Here is a 23,492-nt window from a genome sequence, read left to right as displayed (position 1 = left end):
CAAATCACATTTATGACGGATAAACATCAAGGAATTATTAAATCAGTGCCGAAATACTTTTCTGGTAGTTACCACTCATATTGTTTCCGTCATGTGAAAGACAACTTCAAGAATCAGGTATGTATAGTCATATTTTTAATTTTCGGCATACAATATATCTAACTAATTTAGGATGTTGATGATCTCATCCTTTTATTATTATTAATGCATGTGCTTGTCCATTATTGTGCAAGTGAGAGAAGGAGGCTGCTCGATTTACTAAATGCTACTGCCTATACTCCAAGGCTGAATGTTTTCCACAAATTAATTAGCAAGCTTACATTAGATGCTCCAGGAAGTAGAACTTTTCTCCTGCATGCAAATCCGAAGCATTGGGCAAATGCAGTATTTCTAGGTCCACGATGGAGTATTATGACATCTAACGTGGCAGAGTGTTTCAACAGTTGGATCTTGGAGGCTCGCCATTTTCCCGTGCCTCAGTTAGTTGACCATATCAGGCTTCAAATAATGACATTGATACATGAACGGCGTAATCGAGGTTACAATATTCAAACAAATCTATGCCCAAATGCAGAGAAAGTATTGCATAGAAATGCAGAAGACGGTCGGAGATTATCCGTATTTACGTCAAACATAATGATATATGACGTAAAGGATACAAACTACTCTTGCGAAGTTGACCTCCAAAATAACAAATGCTCTTGCGGCTAGTGGCGAATATTCCGCATGCCATGTAAGCATGCATGTGCATGCATTGAGAAGGCTGGTAGATCACTGTACCACTTCACTGATAATTGTTTCAAAACTGAAATGTACATAGCAACATATGCCGAAGCTATTAGTCCAATTCTTGATATCGAGGAGCCTTATAGTGCTTCAGATGAGATTCATATTTTACCCCCAATTAGAAAGACTCGACCAGGTAGGCCAAAAAAGAAGAGAAGACCTTCGCAAAGGGAGTTAGTACGTCATATAAAATGTGGACGCTGCGAAAAGCTTGGGCACAACAGAAGAACTTGTAATGTGGCCATCGACTAAATATTTTGGAGATTAGGTGTAATGTATGGAGATCTGAATTTTTTATTTTTGTCGTAGTCATGTGCTTCTTATTTTGTTGTGGAAGAATTTTGCACAAACAATTGATGTCAATGAAATGAATGGCATAGTTCTCTGGTTGCCCCGGCACACTCTTACTGTTGATGTTATTGGAGAAATATAAGACACAAACTTCAAGAAATTCAAATGATTGCATATCTCTATACCGATTGGTAGTAAGCAACCCTTGGCACACCATGGCACACCTCTAGTTATGCAACATGTCAGACATAAGTACTTCTCAGTATACAATAATCCCTAGCACACCGTTTATTAATACTGGAACACTGTATTTATAGCTCTGAAAGGAGTTAATATAACATGGTACACCATGGCACATTGTTAAAATACAATGAAAGTTCCTAGCACCATGTTAAGTTGTTGCCCAAGAAGACAACCCAAGAGGGGGGGGGGGGGGGTGAATTGGGTTATGATTTAAATTTCGACCAATTAAAAACTACGTTTGGTTAATATTCAATTCTATTGCAAGTATTCCGATTAAGTAACTATATGCAGTGAAAGATTAGAGAGAGTGTAAGAGAGAGTGCAGCAACCAACACAAACACAAAACAATTTATAGTGGTTCGGAGCTAACCCCTGCTCCTACGTCCACTCCCCAAGCTACACTTGGGAGTTCACTATAATTCCTCGGATTACAGTCGGTTGTTTTACAAGTTCACAACCTAACTTGTTGTTTTACGAGATCACAACGAACTCGGTCGGTTTTCACAAGCTCACCGACTAGAACCACCCGATTGTTTTTTCGGGATCACAATCGAATCCTTACACCGTTGGTTTTAACCTTGGCTCACCAACAAACCTTACAACCCTTGATTCAATCTCCTGATTGAATCAAGTAAGAAAATAGTTTGGAAAAAGTTACAAGGAAAGCTTCTTAATAAGCAAATATTAACCAATATGAATAAAATAGAGTTAGAAGCCCTCAAACAGATTCTGGAAGAGGAAGAAGGGGCTTCTCGAACTCTGAGTCTCCTCTTTGAATGCACTGAAGATCTGATGTCAGAGGAGAGCCTTGAATGCGAAAGAAAGAGTTAGTTGGATGGAGTTCAATGCGCTTCTTCCTTTTTTCTCTTGTATTTACTCTTAAGAGCCTTTGGTAGGTGGAAATCCCTTTTTGTTAGAATGGAATAGCTCTCTTGGTGTCTACTACTGTTCACTCTGACTATTTAAGCAGTCCCCTTTGAAAACTAGCCGTTAGACACTAATTTGTGGCCATTCTGCACAATCTGCAACTCCTGACAATGTATCCGTTGGGGTCGGAGTCGACTCGCTCGATCTGGAGTCGACTCGGCTGTTGCTGGAGTCGACTCATGCTTTACTGGAGACGACTCGCCCACTGTTCAGGATTTGAATTAAAGTGTTGTCCCGTTCTGGAGTCGACTCGGCCAAACCTGGATTCAACTCGCCAATATCCAGAGATGACTCGGCCCTCTGGAGACGACTCGTTCTTAGGGTTCCAGAGATCTATTTTTTTGCATTTCTTTCTCGAGTCGACTCAGATCATCTTGGAGTCGACTCGGCTCTCAGAGCCTAAGAACTGATCTTCTGTCTTTGGAGTTGAACTGCCTCGGAGTCGACTCGGATCGTCTTGGAGTCGACTCGGCTCTCAGAGCCCGAAAAATGATCATCTGTCTTTGGAGTAGAACTGCCTCGGAGTCGACTCGGATCGTCTTGGAGTTGACTCGGCTGACTTGAGAGTCGACTCTGGAGCGCTTGGAGTCGACTCGGCTCTCAGAGTCCCCGAAGTTGGTTCTCTGCCTTTTAGTCTTGCTTTCCTTTGAGAGTCGACTCGAACGTAACTAGGAGTTGATTCACCAAACTTCGGAGTCGACTCATAACCTTCTGGAGTCGACTCGATTGCAGGGTCTGAAATACATCGTTCTGTCTTTCTTCTGTTACCCTTAGGAGTCGACTCGGAAACGTCGGGAGTCGACTCGGCAACCATCGGAGTCGACTCGAAACCTTCTAGAGTCGACTCGCTGATAGGGTCTGAAAATCAACTTTCTATCCTTCTGTCAGTTCTCAGTCGGAGTCGACTCGTAGTGTACCGGAGTCGACTCGAGCATGTGCCAGAACTTATGAAACACTAGGAGTCGACTCGTAATCTTCCGGAGTCGACTCGAGCTTCAGACTTTGGCTTAATTATATTCAACACTTCCAAATAATCTTGAACAACAGCTCGATGCTTTTAAAGATAAATTCACATATATTTGCCTGAAACACTAGATTGAATTCATTAGTACAACATGAAATATACTCAAATGTTTTGAGCTCATCAAAATCAAATAGGGGTATAACCAATCACTCCACATAAGTATACTTCGAACACAATCTGTGAATCCTGGCACACATTCCATACTGGTGCACACTTTAGTGGATTACAATGGAACACATTTAAGTATGAGTGGAATCCACTTATAAAAGCCTGGCACATAATTGTTCATTCTATGCAAACAATAAACTATGCTTGGAACACATTTCAGTATGTGGTGTGCACACTTATGAAAGCCTGGCACACATGTTATTAAGATTTGCACCCATCAACGTTTGCTTGGAACACACTTGTTTTAGACTATCTGAGGTTTTTGAGTTGGCTTTGAAATAATTTCAGATACTTTAGTGTGCTATTTGCCCCGGCACACTCTTACTGTTGATGTTATTGCAAAAATATAAGACACAAACTTCAAGAAATTCAGATGATTGCATGTCTCTATATCGATTGGTAGTAAGCAATCCTTGGCACACCATGGCACACATCTGGTTATGCAACATGTCAGACATAAGTACTTCTCAGCATACAGTAATCCCTAGCACACCGTTTATTAATACTGGAGTATCAGTCGATCCACATTTCTTCTCGCAAGGAGTATCAGTCGCCCAAATAACCTGCTAGTAATATGCAATTTTAGTAATTACCAATAATTATTTATTTGTGAAGTTATAATTTGCCTTACGATGCAAAAGTTACTCTACCTCCAAGTCATCTGCACTATGGTGCATATCCTCTTCTCCGCTTCACCTTGATCCATAGCCTCATCAAAAACTTTGGCATCTCGAAGGAACTTTTTGCCTTGGACATCAGTGGGCCAAATAACCTGATAGGAATATGCATTTTATGTAATAACGATATACACTACAAATCTACAATCAAATAGTGCCAGAAGAAAATAATTACAAACCTCCACCATTTCTGTACTATATTGCAAATCCTCTAATTCCGCTGCAGCTTGGTCCAGAGCTTCACCAACTGCAGTATACTCTTCCCTCACCTGAGAATGTATGGTATTAAATTCATACAAAAATACAAGTTCGACAAGAAGACTGAGTTAATAATTCGTCAAACTTTGATTACCACAGTAGAACCGGTCGCATGCTCACTTCGTTGGTCATCTAACAAGAGACCCTTATCTTGGAGGACCTTTTCGACTCTGGACAACCTCTTATCTATCAGGACCAATCGGCGATCGTCCCCCTCTTCGTCATCCCCAACAGTTTCAGGGTCTTGTAAACTAAAGCCATGTGTTCTTAAACACCTCTCAACCAATCTCATGCGTTTCTCTATGCTTTCCATTGGATGAGGTTCCCTATAGCTAGATGAAGGTAACTAAAACAAAAGAGTTATCCAACTAAGTGTATGTATTTCTTTAAATGCCAAATGAAATTATATGTGCCCCTGGTGTTTGTAAGCATGTGCCAGCAAGAATTAATGATGTGCGTAGAGAAGATAGGTGTGTGCCAAATGGAGCTAAGTGTATGCCGGCAAGTGAAAAGTCCATACCGAATGCAAGTAAATAGGTGCCTAATGGTTTAAAGTTATTACTATTGTGAAATAATAATGATTAGATAAATGATATATTGAGTGTCATATAGAAATAACAATTTTTCATTAATTTAAAAGAGTGTGCTAAGTCAAGAAAGATGAGTGCCAAGTGGTTATCAGTATGTGCTGCCAAAAAATAATGATGTCTAGATACAAGAGAGATGTGTGCTATATGTACATAAGTATGTGCCATATAGAAATAACAACTTCCCATCAATTTAAAAGAGTGTGCCAAGTCAAGAAAGATGTGTGCCGAGTGGTTGTCAGTGTGTGCTGCCAAGAAATAATGATGTCTAGATGCAAGAGTGGTATGTGCCATATGTACATAAATGTGTGCCATATAGAAATAACAACTTTCCATCAATTTAAAGGAGTGTGCCAAGTCAAGAAAGATGTGTGCCGAGTAGTTATCAGTGTGTGCTACCAAGAAATAATGATGTCTAGATGCAAGAGTGGTGTGTGCCATATGTACATAAGTGTGTGCCATATAGAAATAACAACTTTCCATCAAATTAAAGGAGTGTGCCAAGTCAAGAAAGATGTGTGCCGAGTGGTTGTCAATGTGTGCTGCCAAGAAAATTAGTTAAATGCTTGTATGATTTGCCATGCAAGTATGCGACATCTGTTATGCTCTGAGCTCGGGGCGCGACAACTTTACTCAAAAATACTTACAAGTTGATATTTCAAAAGCTTGAGCACTTATCAATGCTCACCAGCGTACTTTGTTTGCCATACTCTTTGGGAGATCTGGAACTAAATGCTAGTGTTTCAGGATCATATGAGCATCACTACTGCCATTATAACTAATTGAAGCAAAGTTTCTAAGCCGACCAGAGACTAAGGAGAAAGGTGGTTTGAGGAGTCAGTCACATAGTCTGAAGAGAAGAGCTTCCTTGGTCGATTCAAGTAGTTTACCAATTCTTCACATTTCTATATTTGTGTAAGGGCTCTTACCCAGCAATCATCTTTTCTCTTGTATAAGAGCCAGTTCCATGCCATTCGAGATCCTTTTTCTGATATGAAGATGATAGGAATCATCAAACAGGGTTGGCAAGATCAGTTCCAGACAGTCTGCAGTAAATTCTCTTCCTTGCTTCGGGTTGAAGAGGAGTCAGGTGGCTTCGCCAGGCTAAGTACTGCAATCGCTGCATCTACTCTAATACCAACATTCTGGTGGCGGGGTTTGTCTTTAAAGATCATAATTCTAACCTTTCGTATCTGCCCGAGTCCTTCCGCCGGATGTCTCCTTTGCTGAGGCCGAAGCAATGCTCTCGGCTAAACTAGGTTAAATTGTTGGGCCTAATTCCTTCAGTACAGATTCTTAACAAAAGTTAGGAAAATCTCTTGAACAATCAGCCCTATCATGCAGGATACACAAGTTCTTCATCAACTTGCACTGTATAGTAAGGCACAACTGCAAGGCCAATCAGATGCAGATGGGTTGGTTAATTTTGCCAGGCAACGCCAAGCTAACCATGACTGGAGTGCACAGTTTCCTTTGGTGCTTTTACACCTGTTGTATTTTGATCAAATGGTGCTTCCTGTGGAGTGAACTAATGATTGTAATAAGCTTCAAGCTATCAGAAACATAAAACAATCTCGAGCACTTAAATATGCCGCGTCCCTAAGGTATTTTTAATTCAGTCTCAGCAAAACCAAGGGTATGACTGCTTCTCTGCTCATTGGTTTCATGTAAATCAAGAGAAACTGATACAAGTCTGAATCTTTAAATTCATGATCACAATATCCGAGTTACTCTGAACACCTAAAAGTTACAGCTTTCAGTTACATAGCTAGCATATACGACATGCTTCATCAGTTGAGGCAGCTGCATCCCTTATGCTGGTATGAAGCACCCTTTTGGATTTGGGATCGCAAAAATGAGGAATTGAAATGAGAACGAAATGCCTTCCGATGGAAAACCTGCCAAAAGCAATTATTTGCTGTAAGACTGATCTGGTGCTGCTTTAAGATCCAAATGGCATGACATGTAACTCGATCACATAACTAATCAATCAAATAACATGAAAAGTAAAGAGAAACTGAAAAGGAAGCTGCATCTGTCACTGCATTCTAGGTCAAGATATTAGAGTGGGGTTTTCAGATATGCTCTTCTTTTTCCTTGTTGGTTCACTGCTTGGAGAGATGATTCTGCAATCAAAAAACAAGGCATGTTGCTTTGTTCCCTTTCTCTTTTTAATTTTTCCCATGGAACTTGACTTGGTCCACGATTGTATCTATGCCGAAGCAAAATAATGCTTTACTACTTATTAAGCACCCCGATACCCTCAAAATAGTAAGAGATCCTGCTGAAAAGTCAACATTCAAGCAAAACATGTTGAGATTTGAGGCCTTCAGAGATACCAGCAATCACTGGTTCACCATTTTACCTCATGAAATCTCATGTTCCATTCCCAACATTCAAGGTGCTACAAACCTTCCTACAAATAACTTTGTCACTTAATATGACAAAATCGCCAGATTCAGTCCTCATTCAACATGCAAACCAACCGCCCCAACCCCCAACCCCCCACCCCCCTCGTTCCCATATATAGCGGCAAACTTACTCAGGCCAGATTCAGTCTTCCTTTGAAAGAGAACTTGAATTGCGTCTCCCGGTCTATCACAAACTCCCCCCCTTCACATCAAATATGGAATAATTCTCCAGCCAATGCAAAAGTAAAAGGAGATAAAGCAGATCTACTTGCTAAGAATGGAATAGCATAAACATCAAAACAGCCAATGATCATCAATCTTTAGTCTCATCTAAATGATACGGATCATCAGAAAGACTTCAACTAATGGCAATCATATCCTATCTAAAAGTGCATTATTTCTAATTATAAAAGCAGAAAGTTTTCGACGAATGTATAGGAACTTAAATAGCTTAGTTCAGGTTATAAAAGCCTCATTCAGTAGTTGGAAAAAAAATTGTTAGAGAAATGAATAGCATTTGGATAAGAATCATAAAATCCTCCTCCCCACTCCTCCTCCTACTTCTTTTTCTTGCTCTTCTCTGATGAAAGCCCCAAATTAGGATTTATACAGATTTATTAGCAAGGACAAATGGTTCAGATCTGAATTTCTGTGCACCTAGCAGGTTTCTTCAGCAATCTGTTTGAGAAGTGAATTCAGATCTATCTGATTGTTTGTAGATAACTGTTAGAAGCAAAATAGGAAAATGAATAAATAGCAAAGGTTTGAGGAGATTTATGAGTGGTTGAGAAGGAAATAGAGGAGAAGAAAGTGGAGGAAGAAAGAGAGGCCACCAGCTTCTTATCTCAAATAATTTTCATGTACAAAGTTGTGCCCCAAAATCAGCCGACTGACTCCCTTTTTAATCTGTTTCAATCAGTTAGCCTGCTTTCTTCCAATAGGATTCCTAAACAAGAAATAGGCTAAACAAGAAACAATGACAAAACCCAGCCCCATAAATTCTGGTCAGTTCGCTCTCATCGAGCCCCGTTAGTACTCCCAAAACAGAAAGGAATCAGCCAAAACTTGTTCATTTTAAGTGGACTTATCAGCTATGAACTTATAATAATCACCCACCATTGCAGCCTAAATTGACGCAGAAAATAACTTCTAAAACAGTCCCTACAAAATCAGCAAAGAAAATCCTAATGCAATCACAAAATAGTGACAAAATAAACTAGTGGCCTTAAAAGAACACAAGCAAGACTATTTAAAAAAGACTTTTGTTTGACCAGCAAGGACTGGTAGAGATGATTATAATCTGCTACTCCTTTCAGGTCCTTTGGTTACACAAATTCACATCCATTGCTTGTATGCTAGCCTACAGGCTTAAGTAGAGGTTCCATTGGTTTCCATACAGGATACAGTTCTAATACTCCATCAACTTCACCCAGCACTATCTTTTGTATTAGGTTGCTTTAGGCTGCTTTGGAAGCATGATTGGTTGTTTCTTGCTGTACAAGAAGGTATAGGTTTTGTTATATGCATCACATTGGACCTTCCTGTCATACAACCAGGGGCATCCTATCAAAATATAGGCTACAGACATTGGAACAACATCACGTAGAACCTCATCAATATAATCATGCCACATTGAAAATCTCACCATAATTGATGCTTCATGACATCTCGGTAATATTTGTTCAGCCATGCTAGCTGATATGATGCTCTGTTTGCTCCGTTTTTAGATTCAATTTTTCCACGAGTTAAGAAGAGACTACATTTGTCGTGCTGCCACTATCAATGATAAGTTCACATAATTTTCCTCGAAAAGTAATTATCGTTTTGAATATGCTGGTCCTCCTCCCTCTGACCTTGTTTGTTGCTTATGCTGCAAATCATCTTTTTGACAAGCAGATCTTCAACAGGGGGATTTCTAGAGCACTGATTTTCATCTTTATGGTCTACATTTCTGCCCTTGCTCTTTGTAAGAACAGGATTTTGTAGATCCAAAATGCACACTTGGATCTCGGCTGAAACATTAGGAATTACTGATATACATCTTTTGTCTTGGTTCTTCTGTTTCCTTTTTCCCCTTGATCAAATCCACAATATATGTAATTTTCTCATGCAGTCGTCTAGTTAAGAACTTTCTTTGTGTCATCCTACAACCCTGTTTTTCAGCTAAAAGAGAAGGCCCAAAAGATTTTGGAACAGCAAGAGCAAAACTTAACACAAAGAAATGGAATTCATAAAGTTGAGAAAATTTAAATCTACAGAAGATATGATACACAGAATTTATGTCAGATAATTTCACACCAATACCAGATATGATACATAAAATTTATTCAGTTGAATGATTCTGTCTACTAGATATATCTCAACACATTATCATAAGATCAACACCAAGAACAATTCTACCTATTTAGTATCTCCAAAATCGGTTTTCCAAACAAAGATAGAGCAATCCAGCCAAAGATAAGAATCAACCGCAACTAAAAATCGAAAATTTAACATTTTTAACATCGGAAACACTAAAACCCTACAAAACCCCCCGTGAAAAGTTTATACCTTTCGATCAGATACCTCATCCGCTCCTGATCTCCATCACGTTCTTAACCTTTGGAGCGTAGAGAGAGTACGCCACGGCCTGCCTCTTCGCGATCTCGAGCTGGTTCCTCCCGTCGGCGAAGGCCGAAGAAATCGAGGAGGGTTCCGAGAGCGTATGGCTTTCCCGGAACCCATCGATCGTTCTCCTCTTGGCGTACTCCCTCACGTTGTAGTCGGTGAACTTGGCGGCCGTTCGGAGGAGAGAGCGGAACAAGGAAAGCACTTCGGCTCTCGAAGGAGCTGATGCCGCGCTCGCCATTGGAGAGAGAGAGAGAGAGAGATTGGGGGTCGACAGAGGCCAGCCCTCGTTGGAAAACTCCTGGGGACTATATACAAGGGCGTGGCTTTTCTCGCAGGTTACTTCGCTCGCGGATGCAGATCTTCCTTGACACGTGCCGCTCATCGTGATCCGACGGCCGGAATGGTGCGTCTCATCAATTAGCAAATCTGGAGCCAAATTAATGTGGCTGAATTCCATTTGATCTCAAATAAAAAGGTTTTGTCTATCCATAAAATGAATTTTTATTATCTAGTTAGTAGATGTTTGCTTAAGATTCATAATTCCGCTAACTAATAACTGAATGTACTGCATGCAGCAATTTCATAATATATTAGTAAGATTTTTGATTTTCATTAACTTTTAATATTCTGATGTCATGATTAATTTTGTTATGTTGTTCTTTAGATCTGAGGTATAATTGAAATAAATTTAAATAATTTTCTAAGTTGTAATAGGATTAGAATTGCTGCACCTCATGTGGATCCAATGAAATTAAAGTCAGCTTAGATTATACTGTTCCTTTTTTTTTCACCATGTTTCTTAAATAATGGCAATTGCTATATTTGGCTGGATCATGCATACATTGTCTCTCCAACCAATAATTCTGATATTCGATCTAGACTTGATTAAAACCTAATCAGTACTTGATGATGAATGGGTTAGATATGAAATAAAAATCAAGCATATCAAAACTTTCAGATTAAGCCTGGTTTGAGGCTTTTATGCCCGACCTGAACCCATTTAAATTATTTAGTTTATTAGATACATACGTAGAATATGTATGCATGTATGTATGTGTATGATGTGTGTGTATATATATATATATATATGGAGGCATATATACATATAGTCAAATAAATATGTAAATACATACACCTATATACAATATTAGATTTTTTCATATACCTTCAATTTAAAAAGTTAAAAGTAATGACATGTAATAACATGTTTGAGTATTTATCCTTTAATTTAGTATATCTTTTCAATTATTAGTTCATTGTTGTTATGCAGTTAACTGTCAAGTGGTTGTCATTCTTGAATTATTTTCATTAGATATTTAAAAACTTCTTAAAGCACGAATTATTTAGCTTGATTAACTCTTCTAGACATAATATTGATATCTGATTGCTATTTAATCCGGCCTTCATCCGACTTGAATCTCACCTCACACATTTATTACTCGAACCGACCAGACCCATCCTTCAATAAATCTGGTAAGGAATGAAAGTTGTACTCAAAACTTTGATGAGTACGAGTCTAGATTCGCTAAAACCCGGACCCAATCTGACCCGATAGAACTCCTAATCCTATGCTTCCTTCATTGTTTGACCAACTCAATAGATCATGACGATTTCATATGCTTGCCTCTTTGGTTTGATAAGTAAATATGCAGTCATATTGGCACCTAGAAACAATTTTACTTAAAAAATAAAAAATTAAAAAATAATATTAACTTGACAATTCAATATGGACTTTCATCTTAGAGATAGTAAAATAAAAAAAAACACTCATTAGAGAACTAGACATGATCACCTTAATATTACATAAAGCTGTTAGGTATCAATGACCATATATACTTACAGCTTATGAATCAATGAATAAGTATAATTAGGGGAACTAAAAGTATTTTTCTCTATGATTTCCATAACATAGGCAGATGCTAATGGTGGAACTTGCACCTTATAGACCCATAAATATATATATAGCAACATAGGAATCTAGAAACAATTTCCAATATCATAAATCTGCATAGAGACTGTGGATCATTGCAATCTCCATTGTGATTTAGTGTCTTAGCGACTCCTAAGTAACTAAAGCCTTTTTATGGAAATTTAAGTAGTTTGCTTTTCTACATTGAGTCTAAAGATCATATGAAAAAGACTGCAGATAACTTGAAGCCTTTATCTACATGGATCTTGTAAGTTAGGGATTCTCTTAAGTAATAAAAATTTTCATCAGGGAACTGTATACAATTTTCTGCTTTCTCCAATCCTCTTCGGCTCGAGCAAGAGACTATTATGAACTTGTCACCTTTGGCTTATCCTCAAACCCATAGCTACTGCCACTCTTCCCTGCTGCAAGCCTGTAACCAATGGCTTATACCTCACCTCTACTCGAAGCCAGTGAAAAACAAATTCCATTTTTAATCATGATCGAATAACCAACTTATTCTAGAATGCCAACTCTCCTAAAACACCCCTTAATCCCTTCTTTAGGAGACTAAAACTGTCTTTGGATCTCTCTTCACAGGGCAATCCATGGACAGAGAAGTAAAAAGTTTAGATCTTGGTGAGCACTCCCAAACACTTAAATGGATCAACTAAAGTTGACAGAATCCCATGTCTTTGCCTTAAATTTTTTATTTTTCTCGATGATAACAGGAAACTAGTGACTCTTTGTAATAAAAATGAAGAATTTTTCAAATTTTGACTCATTCCTGAAGATAGTAGGGAAATTTCTTATTGATTTTGGGTTCTTGGTCATGGCAATGATGTGTCATTTTTGGTTCTTTGACACTACATTTCAATGTAATAACCTTGAGACAAGGACTAGATTGGTGCAAAGGAATTTGGTTGGCTAATAAATGCTGATGTTTAGCATGAGTTGGAGGCAGTGGGGTATAAATTCTATAAATTTCTTTCTTTTAGAACAAAGGTCACTTTTCTTAACAGTTAATTGCCAGTCTCTATCTCAGATTATGTTGTAAATCAGCAAATAGTCAGCTATGTTTTTATGATCCTTGAAATGTAGGGATCTACAATATTTAAAGTTCCATTTAGAGGTTTGCAATAAATATTTGGTAGCATATTCTATCGGCGACAGCAGAAAATTTCTGCAGTCCCCAATTTGAAGCTCAGGACATGCAAAAAATTTATAATCCACACAGCTACCTACAAATAATTTTTCCTTGACATAGAGAAGCTTTGATTTGTATGCTTATATGAATGTAGCATTGGCTGATCAATCCAATATGATAACTTTAATCCAGTAGGTGCAGAGGCAACTAGTATCCCCCTTCACCCAAAAAAAAAAAAAAAGACAATTTGTTTATCAAGTTTGTTACCATGATTGGAGACTAGTTGACATGACATTCATGGATGGTTTGCTTTATAGATGCGCTTTAAGTCATCAACTGGGACCAAAATTTCCAAGGTTCACCTTCATATCTGGTAGACATTGGCCGGCACATCAAAACCTGCAGAATTTTTGGAGGTCCATCCAAGTCACAATCTTCCGAAGCTCCCCCCCCCACCCCCCCCCCCCCCCCCCCCCCCCCCCCCAAAAAAAAAAATCATCTTCCTGAGCTCCTTGGCACCAAAAGATTATCAATGAACCCCTCAAATCTTGGAACATCAGACTATTTTAAATCTGCTAGTATGATTGATATTTGTTGGTAATTCACATTGCCGACACGGTATGTATTTTCCTTTTGCGAAGAGACAAGGAAAAAAGTTTTCAGATATGCTGTGTTTCAACATGGGAGCAGTGTGAGACTGAAGACACTGGAATGCAGCATTTCGACATAAACTGCGGATTCTTTTCCATGTAAACATAGCTTTCCAACATAATCCCTACAAAATAAAAGTGTAGATTGCTAAGGCATCTGATAAGAGCGTCATAATAAATTATAGAAAACAATATACCAAAAGTGCAATCCTTCTTATCATCATCAGATCTAACATCCTAAATTTCCAATGCATGATTTCTAAAATGAGCTCTTTAATACCTTAAATATAATTATCTTTAAATAAATCTTCAAACTGCATCACAGAAAAGACCCACTTCAAACTTCAAGGGAATTCATAAATGTACCTGAAATTTTTTTATCTCTGAATATCTCGAGAATGCAAAGGATCCTACTACAACCACAAGAACATACTAAAACATGGCAGAAGAATCTTTACCAAGAATATTTAGAGCATTCAAACCATAGTCAAGAGGGATGGCATGGAAGATGTGACACATGAAACAGCAAATCAGAATATCGACAAAGAAAGGATCCTTTATTTGCACCACATGGCATCAAATTTTCTATTCAAAAAATGAAATGTAAAAGAACCAGATAATTATATGTCACAGAAAGAGATTTTTATTTGGCTACAATTTATAAACTTCCACTTAATATTGTATTGTATTACAGCAAAATGCCTTCAAAGCAGAAAAATCTTGTATAGGACCATGAAAGATAATAGAAAAATGACAAAATTGCAATAAGATGTCCAGGGAACAAAGTTGTATTGTTTGGATATCCAGTCGTCTATCCTGGAAAGGTTATTCAAAGCTATTATTTCAAAGATTTGAACTTTATAGAAACTATAAAGTCATTTTTTGTGATCAAATGTATTGTATTAATGGAGAACATGTCATAATTTATGCAGTCTAGCATGTAAATTTAAATGACATGCAAATTTACCTAATCTCTGTGATTAGAGAATACTCGTTTAATCAATAGGTTTCATGAACATTGCCATTCAGCTTTCAGCAATCTGGACATGTCTGCTGGTCATTCAGTCTCTCCAGTACCCTGTGTACTTCTTCCATTTGCGGGTGCATTTGCTCACCTGCAACAAACTCATGAACACATCCACCGAGTTCTATTGAGCTGCAGCCTGGCGATTTAGGCACTCCTCCATCCTTCATAGATTTTCTTAATCTTCTGGCATAATCATTCTTTCCATAATTCTCGTAAATATTTGAGAGCAGAACATAGACTCCACTATGGACTTCCAACTGTAAAAGATGTTCAGCCGCCATTTCAGCCAATTTGGTTTCCCCATGATTCCAGCAAGCACTCAACAGTGCCCTCCAAGCAACTGCTCTCTCTGTCGGACTGCTCAAACTGGGTATCCTTTCAATAATTTCCTTAGCCTCTTCAAAGCGCCCAGCTCGACCAAGAAAGTCTACTACACACCCATAATGCTCACTTCTAGGCTCAATGTAGTATGAAGTCTTCATTCTATTAAAAAGATTTAAACCTTCTTCCACCAAACCTGCATGACTACAAGCAGCCAATATCGCAATAAAGGTGGCATCATCCGGTCTCAACCCTTCCTTCTGCATGCTATGAAAAAACTCGACTGCACCCTCTCCATCCCCATGCATTGCCAACCCTAAAATCATCACATTCCAGCATATAGTGTCTCTTTTCTGCATCCTATCAAAAAGCTTCTTAGCCAACTCCAAGTTCCCACATTTCACATACATGTCGATAAGAGCAGTCCCCAACCGAATGCTCAATGGCAACCCAACCAAATTCAAATAACGATGAATCCATGATCCTAGATCGATTGCACCAAGCTGCGCACAAGCACAAAGAGCACTCACTATCACACCTTCGTCCGGCTCTAGTCCTTCAGCTTGCATTAGCCGAAACATCAACAGCCCCTCCTTAAAGCAGTTATTCTGAACATAACCAGAAACCATGGAGCCCCATATCCCCCTATCCTTTCCCGGTGCATCATTGAAGACCTGACGAGCTGCTGCAACTTCCCCCAGCTTGGAATATCCCGAAATCATTATAGTCCATGTCGCAGCATTTCGTTGGGGACTCCCATCGAACACTTCCCTCGCCACTCGCGCGTTGCCGCAGGACATGTACATTGATACCAGTGTGTTGCTAACAAATATATCAGCGCAAAATCCAAGCTTTACGACATGAGTGTGGACTCCTGATCCAGTTCTAATGTCCCAAAGATTTGCGCATGCTTTCAGCACGTAAGGAAGGGTATAGTTGTCGGGATAAAGGCCATCATGCAATAAACTGTGATAAATTTCCAAAGGTCTGGTGTAATTTTCTTTGTGTAAGAAGGCTTTGATCATGGTGTTTCGGATGCAGAGAGTTGGGTTTTGGATGTGTTGGAAGAGAAGTTGGGCATAGGACAGGTTTCCATGGATTGGGTGGGAGCAAAAGGCCAAAAGCCGGCTGAGAGCAAAGCTTTCTTGGCCAAGACCACCTGTGATGATCTGAGCATGGGTTTGCTTCAGTTGTCTCATGGTCTTGCATTGCTCTAGGAGTAGAAGGCTTCTTCTACTGCTTGACATGAGGAATTGATATGAGAACAAAATGCCTTCTGATGGAAAACCTGCCAAAACCAATTATTTGCTGTAACACTGATCTGGTGCTGCTTTAACATCCAAATGGTATGACATGTAACTAGATCACATAACTAATCAATCAGATAACATGAAAAGGAAAGAGAAAGTGAAAAGGAAGCTGCATCTGTCACTGCATTCTAGGTCAAGATATTACAGTGGGGTTTTCAGATATGCTCTAGTTCTTCCTTGTTTGTTCATTGCTTGGAGAGATGATTCTGCAATTAAAAACAAGGCATGTTGCTTTGCTCCCTTTCTCTTTTAAATTTTTCCCAGAAAACTTCACTTGGTCCACGATTGCATGTATGCTGAAGCAAAATAGCCACTGCTTCATTTCGTATAGCGATAACGCTTTCTCTTTCTTAGTGCTCCACCCCGCGGAGAACTAATGCTTTACTGCTTATTAAGCACCCCGATACCCTCAAAATAGTAAGAGATCCTGTTGAAAATTCAACATTCAAGCAAAACATATTGAGATTTGAGGCCTTCAGAGATACCAGCACACTGGTTCACCATTTACCTCATGAAATCCCATGTTCCATTCTCAACATTCAACTTGTTACAAATTTCCTACAAATGATTTTTTCACTTAATATGACAAAATCGCCAGATTCAATCCTCATCCAGCATGCAAACCAAACCACCAAAACCCCCTTCCTTCCAATATACAGCTGCAAACTTACTCAGGCCAGATTCAGTCATTTGAAAGAGAACTCGAATTGCTTCTCCTGGTCTATCACAAAATTCCCCCCTTCACATCAAATATGGAATAATTCTCCATCCAATGCAAAAGTAAAAGGAGATAAAGCAGATCTACTTGCTAAGCAAGGATTAGCATAAACATCAAAACAGCCAATGATCATCAATCTTTAGTCTCATCTAAATGATACAGATCATCGAAAGGCTTCAACCAATGGCAATCATATCCAATCTAAAAGTGCATTATTTCTAATTATAAAAGCAGAAAGTTGTTGACGAATGCACAGGAACTTAAATAGCTTAGTTCAGGTTATAAAAGCCTCATTCCATAGTTGGAAAAAAAAAAATTGCCAGAGAAATGAATAGCATTTGGATAAGAATCATAAAATCCTCCTCCCCATTTCTCCTCCTACTTCTTTTTCTTGTTCTTCTCCGATGAAACCACCAAATTAAGAATTATACAGATTTATCAGCAAGGACAAATGGTTCAGATCTGAATTTCTGTGCACGCAACAGGTTTCTTCAGCAATCTGTTTGAGAAATGAACTCAGATCTGATCGTTTGTAGATAACTGCTAGAAGCGAAGTAGGATAATGAATAAATAGCAAAGGTTTGAGGAGATTTATGAGTGGTTGAGAAGGAAATAGAGGAGAAGAAAGTGGAGGAAGAAAGAGAGGCTGCCGGCTTCTTTTATTCTCAAATAATTTTCATGTAAAAAATTGCGTCCCAAAAACAGCCGACTAACTCCCTTTTTAATCTGCTTCAATCAGTTAGCCTTCCTTCTTCCAATAAGATTCCTAAACAAGAAATAGACTAAAGAAGAAATAATGACAAAACCGAGCCCCACAAATTCTGGTCAGTTTGCTCTCATTGAGCCCAGTTAGTACTCCTAAAACAGAAAGGAATCAGCCAAAACTTGTTCATTTTAAGTGGACTTATCAGCTATCAACCTATAACAATCACCCACAAATGCAGCCTAAATTGACACTGAAAATAACTTCTAAAACAGTCCCTAAAAAATCGGCAAAGAAAATCCTAATGCAATCAGAAAATACTGACAAAATAAACTAGTGGCCTCAAAAGAACACAAGTAAGACTATGTAAAAAAGACTTTTGTTTGACCAGCAAGGACCGGTGAGATGATTATAATCTGCTACTCCTTTCAGGTCCTTTGGCTGAACCAATTCACATTCATTGCAGGTATGCTTGCGTTCAAGCTTAAGTAGAGGTTCAATTGGTTTCCATTGAGGATACAGTCCTAATATTCCATCAACTTCACCCAGCACTATCTTTCGTATTAGTGTTGCTTTAGGCTGCTTTGGAAGCAAGATCAGTCGTTTCTTGCTGTACATGAAGGTGTAGGTGTTGTTATATGCATCACGTTGGACCTTCCTGTCATACAACCAGGAACATCCTATCAAAATATAGGCTACAGACATTGGAATAACATCATATAGAACCTCATCAATATAATCATGCCCCATTGAAAATCTCACCATAGGTCCATAACTGATGCACATCAGTTTGTATGAGAGCCATCCAGTCTAACAGGTTTCAACTTACAGAATTGAGACTGTGATTCCAGTTTCGATCAAGAAGAAGTTACAAGACCATGATTCTAGGTTCAATCAACTTGGAAAAAAAAAACTAGATTACCGCATGAGAAAATTACATATACTGTGGATTTAATCAAGGGGAAAGAGGCAACAGAAGAACCAAGACAAAAGATGTATATCTTAGTAATTCCTAATGTTTCAGCTGAAATCCAAGTGTGCATTTCTGATCAACAAAATCATGTTCTCAAAAGATCAAGGACAAAAATGAAGACCATAAAGATGAAAATCAGTGGTCTAGAAATCCCCCTGTTGTAGATCTGCTTGTTCAAAAAGATGACTTGCAGCAGAAGCAGCAAACAAGGTGAGAGGGAGGAGGACCAGCATATTCAAGACGATAATTACTTGCGGAGGAAAATTATGTGAACTTATCATTGATAGTGGCAGCACAACAAATGTAGTCTCTTCTTAACTCATGGAGAAATTGAATCTAAAAATGGAGCACACAGAGCATTCATATCAGCTAGCACGGCTGAACAAATATGACCGAGATGTTACACAAATTTATCAGCAAGTGAAATTGATTCAAATCAGATTTTAGATCTGAATGTCTGTGAACCTAGCAGGTTTCTACAGCAGTTGGCACAAAACAGTTTCAAATTTGAACTCATTGTTTGTAGATAACTGCTGGGGCAGCAGTAAAGAAGTGGAATAAATAGCAAAGTTTTGAGGAGATTGATAAGTAGTAGAGAGGGAAATAGAGAAGAAGTGAAGGAAGAAAGAATGGTTGACCAGTTTTATTCTCAAATATTTCTCACATACAAACTTTTGCCCAAAAATAACCAACTAAGGGCTTGTTTGGCATCGCTTTTTTCTTGTTTTCTATCTTTAAAATAAATGATAGAAATCGAGACAAAAAATATATTTGATGCTATTATTTTTATTTTTTATTTTAAAAATTATTTCTTATTATTACCAAAAATAAAAAAAAATACTTTAAATATTTTCAAAAATAAGAAAATCATATTTTTACTACCATCATTGACACCGCCTCTACCACCATAGCTATAGCCACCACAGCCACCTCTATCCTCCACTACCCCTACCACCTCTATCATACCTACCATCATCACCGCCACCGCCACCGCCACCATCACCATATTACTGGTGTCTCCATCACCACCATCGTGGCCATTGCTACCTCCATTGTCGTCAATGAAAATATTGCCACTCCATCACCATATTACTGGTGTCTCCATCACCACCATCGTAGCCACTGCTACCTCCATTGTCGTCAATGAAAATATCACTACCACCATCACCATATTACTGGCGTCTCTGTCACCACCATCGTGGCCACTGCCACCAACATCACTATTGTTGCTGCCTCTGCAACAATACCATCGTTATTACTGCCACCTCCACCACCGACCCCACCACCAAAACCACCACTACTTCCATTACCTTCAGATCTCCTACCATCGTTTCTACCATCATTGCCATGTTTATATTTTTAAAAGTAATTACTTATACAAAACATATTTATATTTTTTAAAAAAAATAGAAAAGAATAGAAACAAAATTTTTATTTTTGATTTCTAAAAATAGAAAAAATGAAAGTGATGCCAAACGGCACCTAACTCTGTTTATAATATGTTCTAATCAGCCAACCTTCCTTCTTCCAATAGGAATCCTAAACAAGAAAGTACAAACAATCACTAAACCCACCCCCACAAATCCTGTTTGAACTCCTCTCCTTGAACCTTGTTAGGACTCATAAAACAGAAATGAATCAGCTGAAACCTGCTATTTTAAGTGGATTTATCAGCTATAATAACACCCCACGATTCGACTCTTCCTGGTCTCTCAATAAGGAACATAGGGACACCTACCAAGCACCTACTGATGCAGAAAAAAAAAATCTAAAGTACCAAAAAAGGGAAAAAAAAAGTCCTACTGAATCAGAAAATACTACAACAAAATTAACTAACTAATGGCCATAGAAGAACCCAAGTAAGAGTGCTTAAAAGATATTTGGTTTGACCAGTAAGGACCAACCAGATGGGTATAACCGGCAGGTCCTTTGGCTGTAGCACTTCATCAGGAGCAATTTCACAAAGCCTTCTTCACACATCCCCATCAAGTTCTGCATCCTGTCAGAACAAGTTTTTTCAGATCATATTTTCTGATTCCAGAAGTGATTTTCACCTCTTTCCTAACTCTTTAATACAATTTATTCCCCAACTTTTGCTACAGGTCTTGAATTTCATACATCTATAGGAATTTCCACCAATTGGTGCAACTCTGGAACCTCCTTAAATCTTGAAATTTTTGACCTTGTGATTCTGAGAATTGTAACTCATCAATGTCAATGTTCCCATCTATGTAACATTTATCAGTTGCCTCTTTTAATTGTTGAACAAACATTTTAGTTGTTCGAAAAACTTCACTTAAGCCTCCAAGGCATGCAATTATCAGATAACATCCCCCATAAGCATATCTTCACTTAATATCTCTCACTTCAATTCAATTAGAGAAACCTCCACTTACTGGTCCATACTTCCATATAACAGGCTCATGTTAAAAAAAATGTTTCTTAGGACTGTCTGCTTTCCATACGCCATTTACATGAGAGGAAAAGACTAATTTTATCAACATGGTCTAACATGCAGTGCAGAAACATCCACTAGGTTCAACATTGGACCAACTTTAAATGAAAAATACAATGAGCATGCAGGAGCCGGCTATACCTAGCACTAGGTTATAAAATATCTTCCGGCTAATAGAACTAAATGCCAAAGCATCTGTTGGGTGGGTTGGGGGGTGGAGAGGTCACGGCATTATTAATGATAAAATTTATTCATTTACATTTCCAAAAAATAAAGGGGAGTTGGATTCATGATACTATATCCAGAAAAGTACCAACATAATTTCGTAACCCTTTTTGCACATATTAGGTTCTGGTGCTGGATATCTGGGAAAAGCATAAAAGCTGCATTACATGAGCAAGGAACTTTCTTTGGGTCATCCTACAGCCCTGTTTTTCAGCTGAAAGAGAAGGCCCAAAAGATTTTGGAACAGCAAGAACAAAGTTTACCACAAAGAAATGGAATTCATAAAGTTGAGAAGATTTAAATTTACAGAAGATATGAAACATAAATTTATTCAGTTGAATGATTCCATCAACTAGATATATCTCAACACATTATCATAATATCAATATCAAGAACAATTATACCTATTTAGTATCACCAAATTCGGTTTTCCAAAACAAAGATAGAAAAATCCAACCAAATATTCGCATCAAACGCAACTAAAAATCGAAAAATTAACATTTTTAACATCGGAAACACTAAAACCCTACAAAACCCCGCGGCAAAAATTATACCTTTTGATCAGTTACCTCATCCGCTCCTGATCTCCATCACGTTCTTAACCTTTAGAGCGCAGAGAGAGTACACCACGGCCTGCCTCTTCGCGATCTCGAGCTGGTTCCTCCCGTCGGCGAAGGCCGAAGAAATCGAGGAGGGCTCCGAGAGCGTCTGGCTTTCCCGGAACCCATCGATCGTTCTCCTCTTGGCGTACTCCCTCACATTGTAGTCGGTGAACTTGGCGGCCGTTCGGAGGGGGGAGCGGAACAAGGGGAGCACGATTTACTGAAATATTTTTTTTAAAAAATAATTTTTAAAAACAAGATGTTTGAAAAAATAATTTTGATATGTTTAGTTGAGAAAAAGAAGTTGACCGTTTGAAAGTGGTTTATATTAGATTTGGTATCTACTTTCCCTAAAAAAATTGTATTTTTGATAAAAAAAATTATCTATAAATTTTGATGGGTTAAAAGTATTTTTGAAAGAAAAAAATTAATTTTCAACCAGCAGAAAAATAGCTTTTTCATACCCCTATGAATTTTTTTCATAAAATATAAAAATTTTATTTTCATAAAAATGCTACTATTCTATCTCTCTTCTTTAAAAACTTTAACGAAATAAGAGGTTTTTTTTATTTTTTCATTCACCAAACTTATTCCATTCTTTTTCCGCAAACTAAACGAGTTCTTGATGGCTATATACAAAGGCGCAGCTAGGGGTGGCAAAAAATAACCCGACCTACCAACCCGACTCGTATTCGACCTGCCATAAACAGATTTGGGTTTGATCTAAATAGGTTTGTGTCATAAACAAGTTGACCTATTTAATCTATTTATTAATGAGATCGAATACGGATTTTAGATGTCCAATCCGTTTAACCCGTATAACCTGTTTAATTGTTGGGCTGGTAGATAAGGACCAGGAGACAACGTCCAGAGTCGGCCCAACTTTCTGCCGCATGCTCGCATGGGCCACATGAGCATGGCCTCAGCCCGATTTCACCGCGAGGGCTCAGGGCACGAATACGATCCCTCACTGTTCCTCTCCCGTCTTCGCTCCCATCTTCCCTCAAGACCCTCGCAGATGACGCAGAGTCGCAGCTTCGCTCAAGTCCTCGGAAGGTCAGGGACTGCACGTCAAGGGAGTGGAGAGAGAAAGAGATAGGAAAGAAGGCCATGGCTCCGGTGTTAGAAGTATGCCCTAAAAGCCAACGTGGTTGACGATATTTGTAATCTAGGGCACAAATTTGTAATTTGATACTTATTAATAAATAAGATTGGACAATTTGTTTTTCATTCATGTTTGTATGTGTCCATGAATCGTCCAAGAAATTAATAGATGATGACACATATTCTCAAGGAGTTGAGAATTTGAGGCATGTGTCATTAGGGATTAATTTCTAAATGCTCCTGATCGATGGATCCATCACGAGGGACGGTGAACGATCCGCTGAGATTAGTGCACAGATTACTTAGTCAGATGGACGAGTCTCGAGTCCATGGTATAGAGACACTGGAGTGATTGTGCAAGTACTT

General features: G+C 38.5%; 2 protein-coding genes across 4 annotated transcripts; both read right to left on the bottom strand.

Moving 5' to 3' along the window:
- Window positions 1–3,544: 3,544 nt before the first annotated feature.
- On the bottom strand, window positions 3,545–13,479 carry LOC103699866. Its single transcript, XM_039116768.1, has 6 exons — window positions 13,306–13,479; window positions 9,923–10,408; window positions 4,469–6,859; window positions 4,296–4,385; window positions 4,090–4,211; window positions 3,545–4,002 (listed from the first exon to the last, which is right to left on the bottom strand). Exons 3-6 carry the CDS (start codon window positions 4,685–4,687, stop codon window positions 3,939–3,941), a joined length of 495 nt encoding a protein of 164 aa, XP_038972696.1. The 5' UTR covers window positions 4,688–6,859; window positions 9,923–10,408; window positions 13,306–13,479; the 3' UTR covers window positions 3,545–3,938.
- A 107-nt stretch (window positions 13,480–13,586) lies between these two features.
- LOC103697140 (pentatricopeptide repeat-containing protein At5g66520-like) lies at window positions 13,587–22,218 on the bottom strand. Of its 3 annotated transcripts, none has more exons than XM_008778940.4 (3): window positions 21,975–22,218; window positions 14,656–16,324; window positions 13,587–13,813 (listed from the first exon to the last, which is right to left on the bottom strand). In XM_008778940.4, the coding sequence occupies exon 2, from the start codon at window positions 16,281–16,283 to the stop codon at window positions 14,721–14,723; it is 1,563 nt and encodes a 520-aa protein (XP_008777162.2). In that variant the 5' UTR covers window positions 16,284–16,324; window positions 21,975–22,218; the 3' UTR covers window positions 13,587–13,813; window positions 14,656–14,720. The 3 variants fall into 3 exon arrangements, 2 of the variants coding, with proteins under 2 accessions (XP_008777162.2, XP_038972695.1); XM_039116767.1 differs by having other exon boundaries at window positions 21,990–22,218; XR_003383487.2 differs by lacking the exon at window positions 14,656–16,324.
- Between the last annotated feature and the right edge of the window lie 1,274 nt (window positions 22,219–23,492).

This window comes from Phoenix dactylifera, unplaced genomic scaffold (genome assembly GCF_009389715.1).
Source record: "Phoenix dactylifera cultivar Barhee BC4 unplaced genomic scaffold, palm_55x_up_171113_PBpolish2nd_filt_p 000138F, whole genome shotgun sequence".
NCBI classification, from domain to species: domain Eukaryota; kingdom Viridiplantae; phylum Streptophyta; class Magnoliopsida; order Arecales; family Arecaceae; genus Phoenix; species Phoenix dactylifera.
The sequence above is the reverse complement of the archived record's forward strand: the minus strand, read 5'-3'. Positions and strand labels throughout refer to the sequence as shown.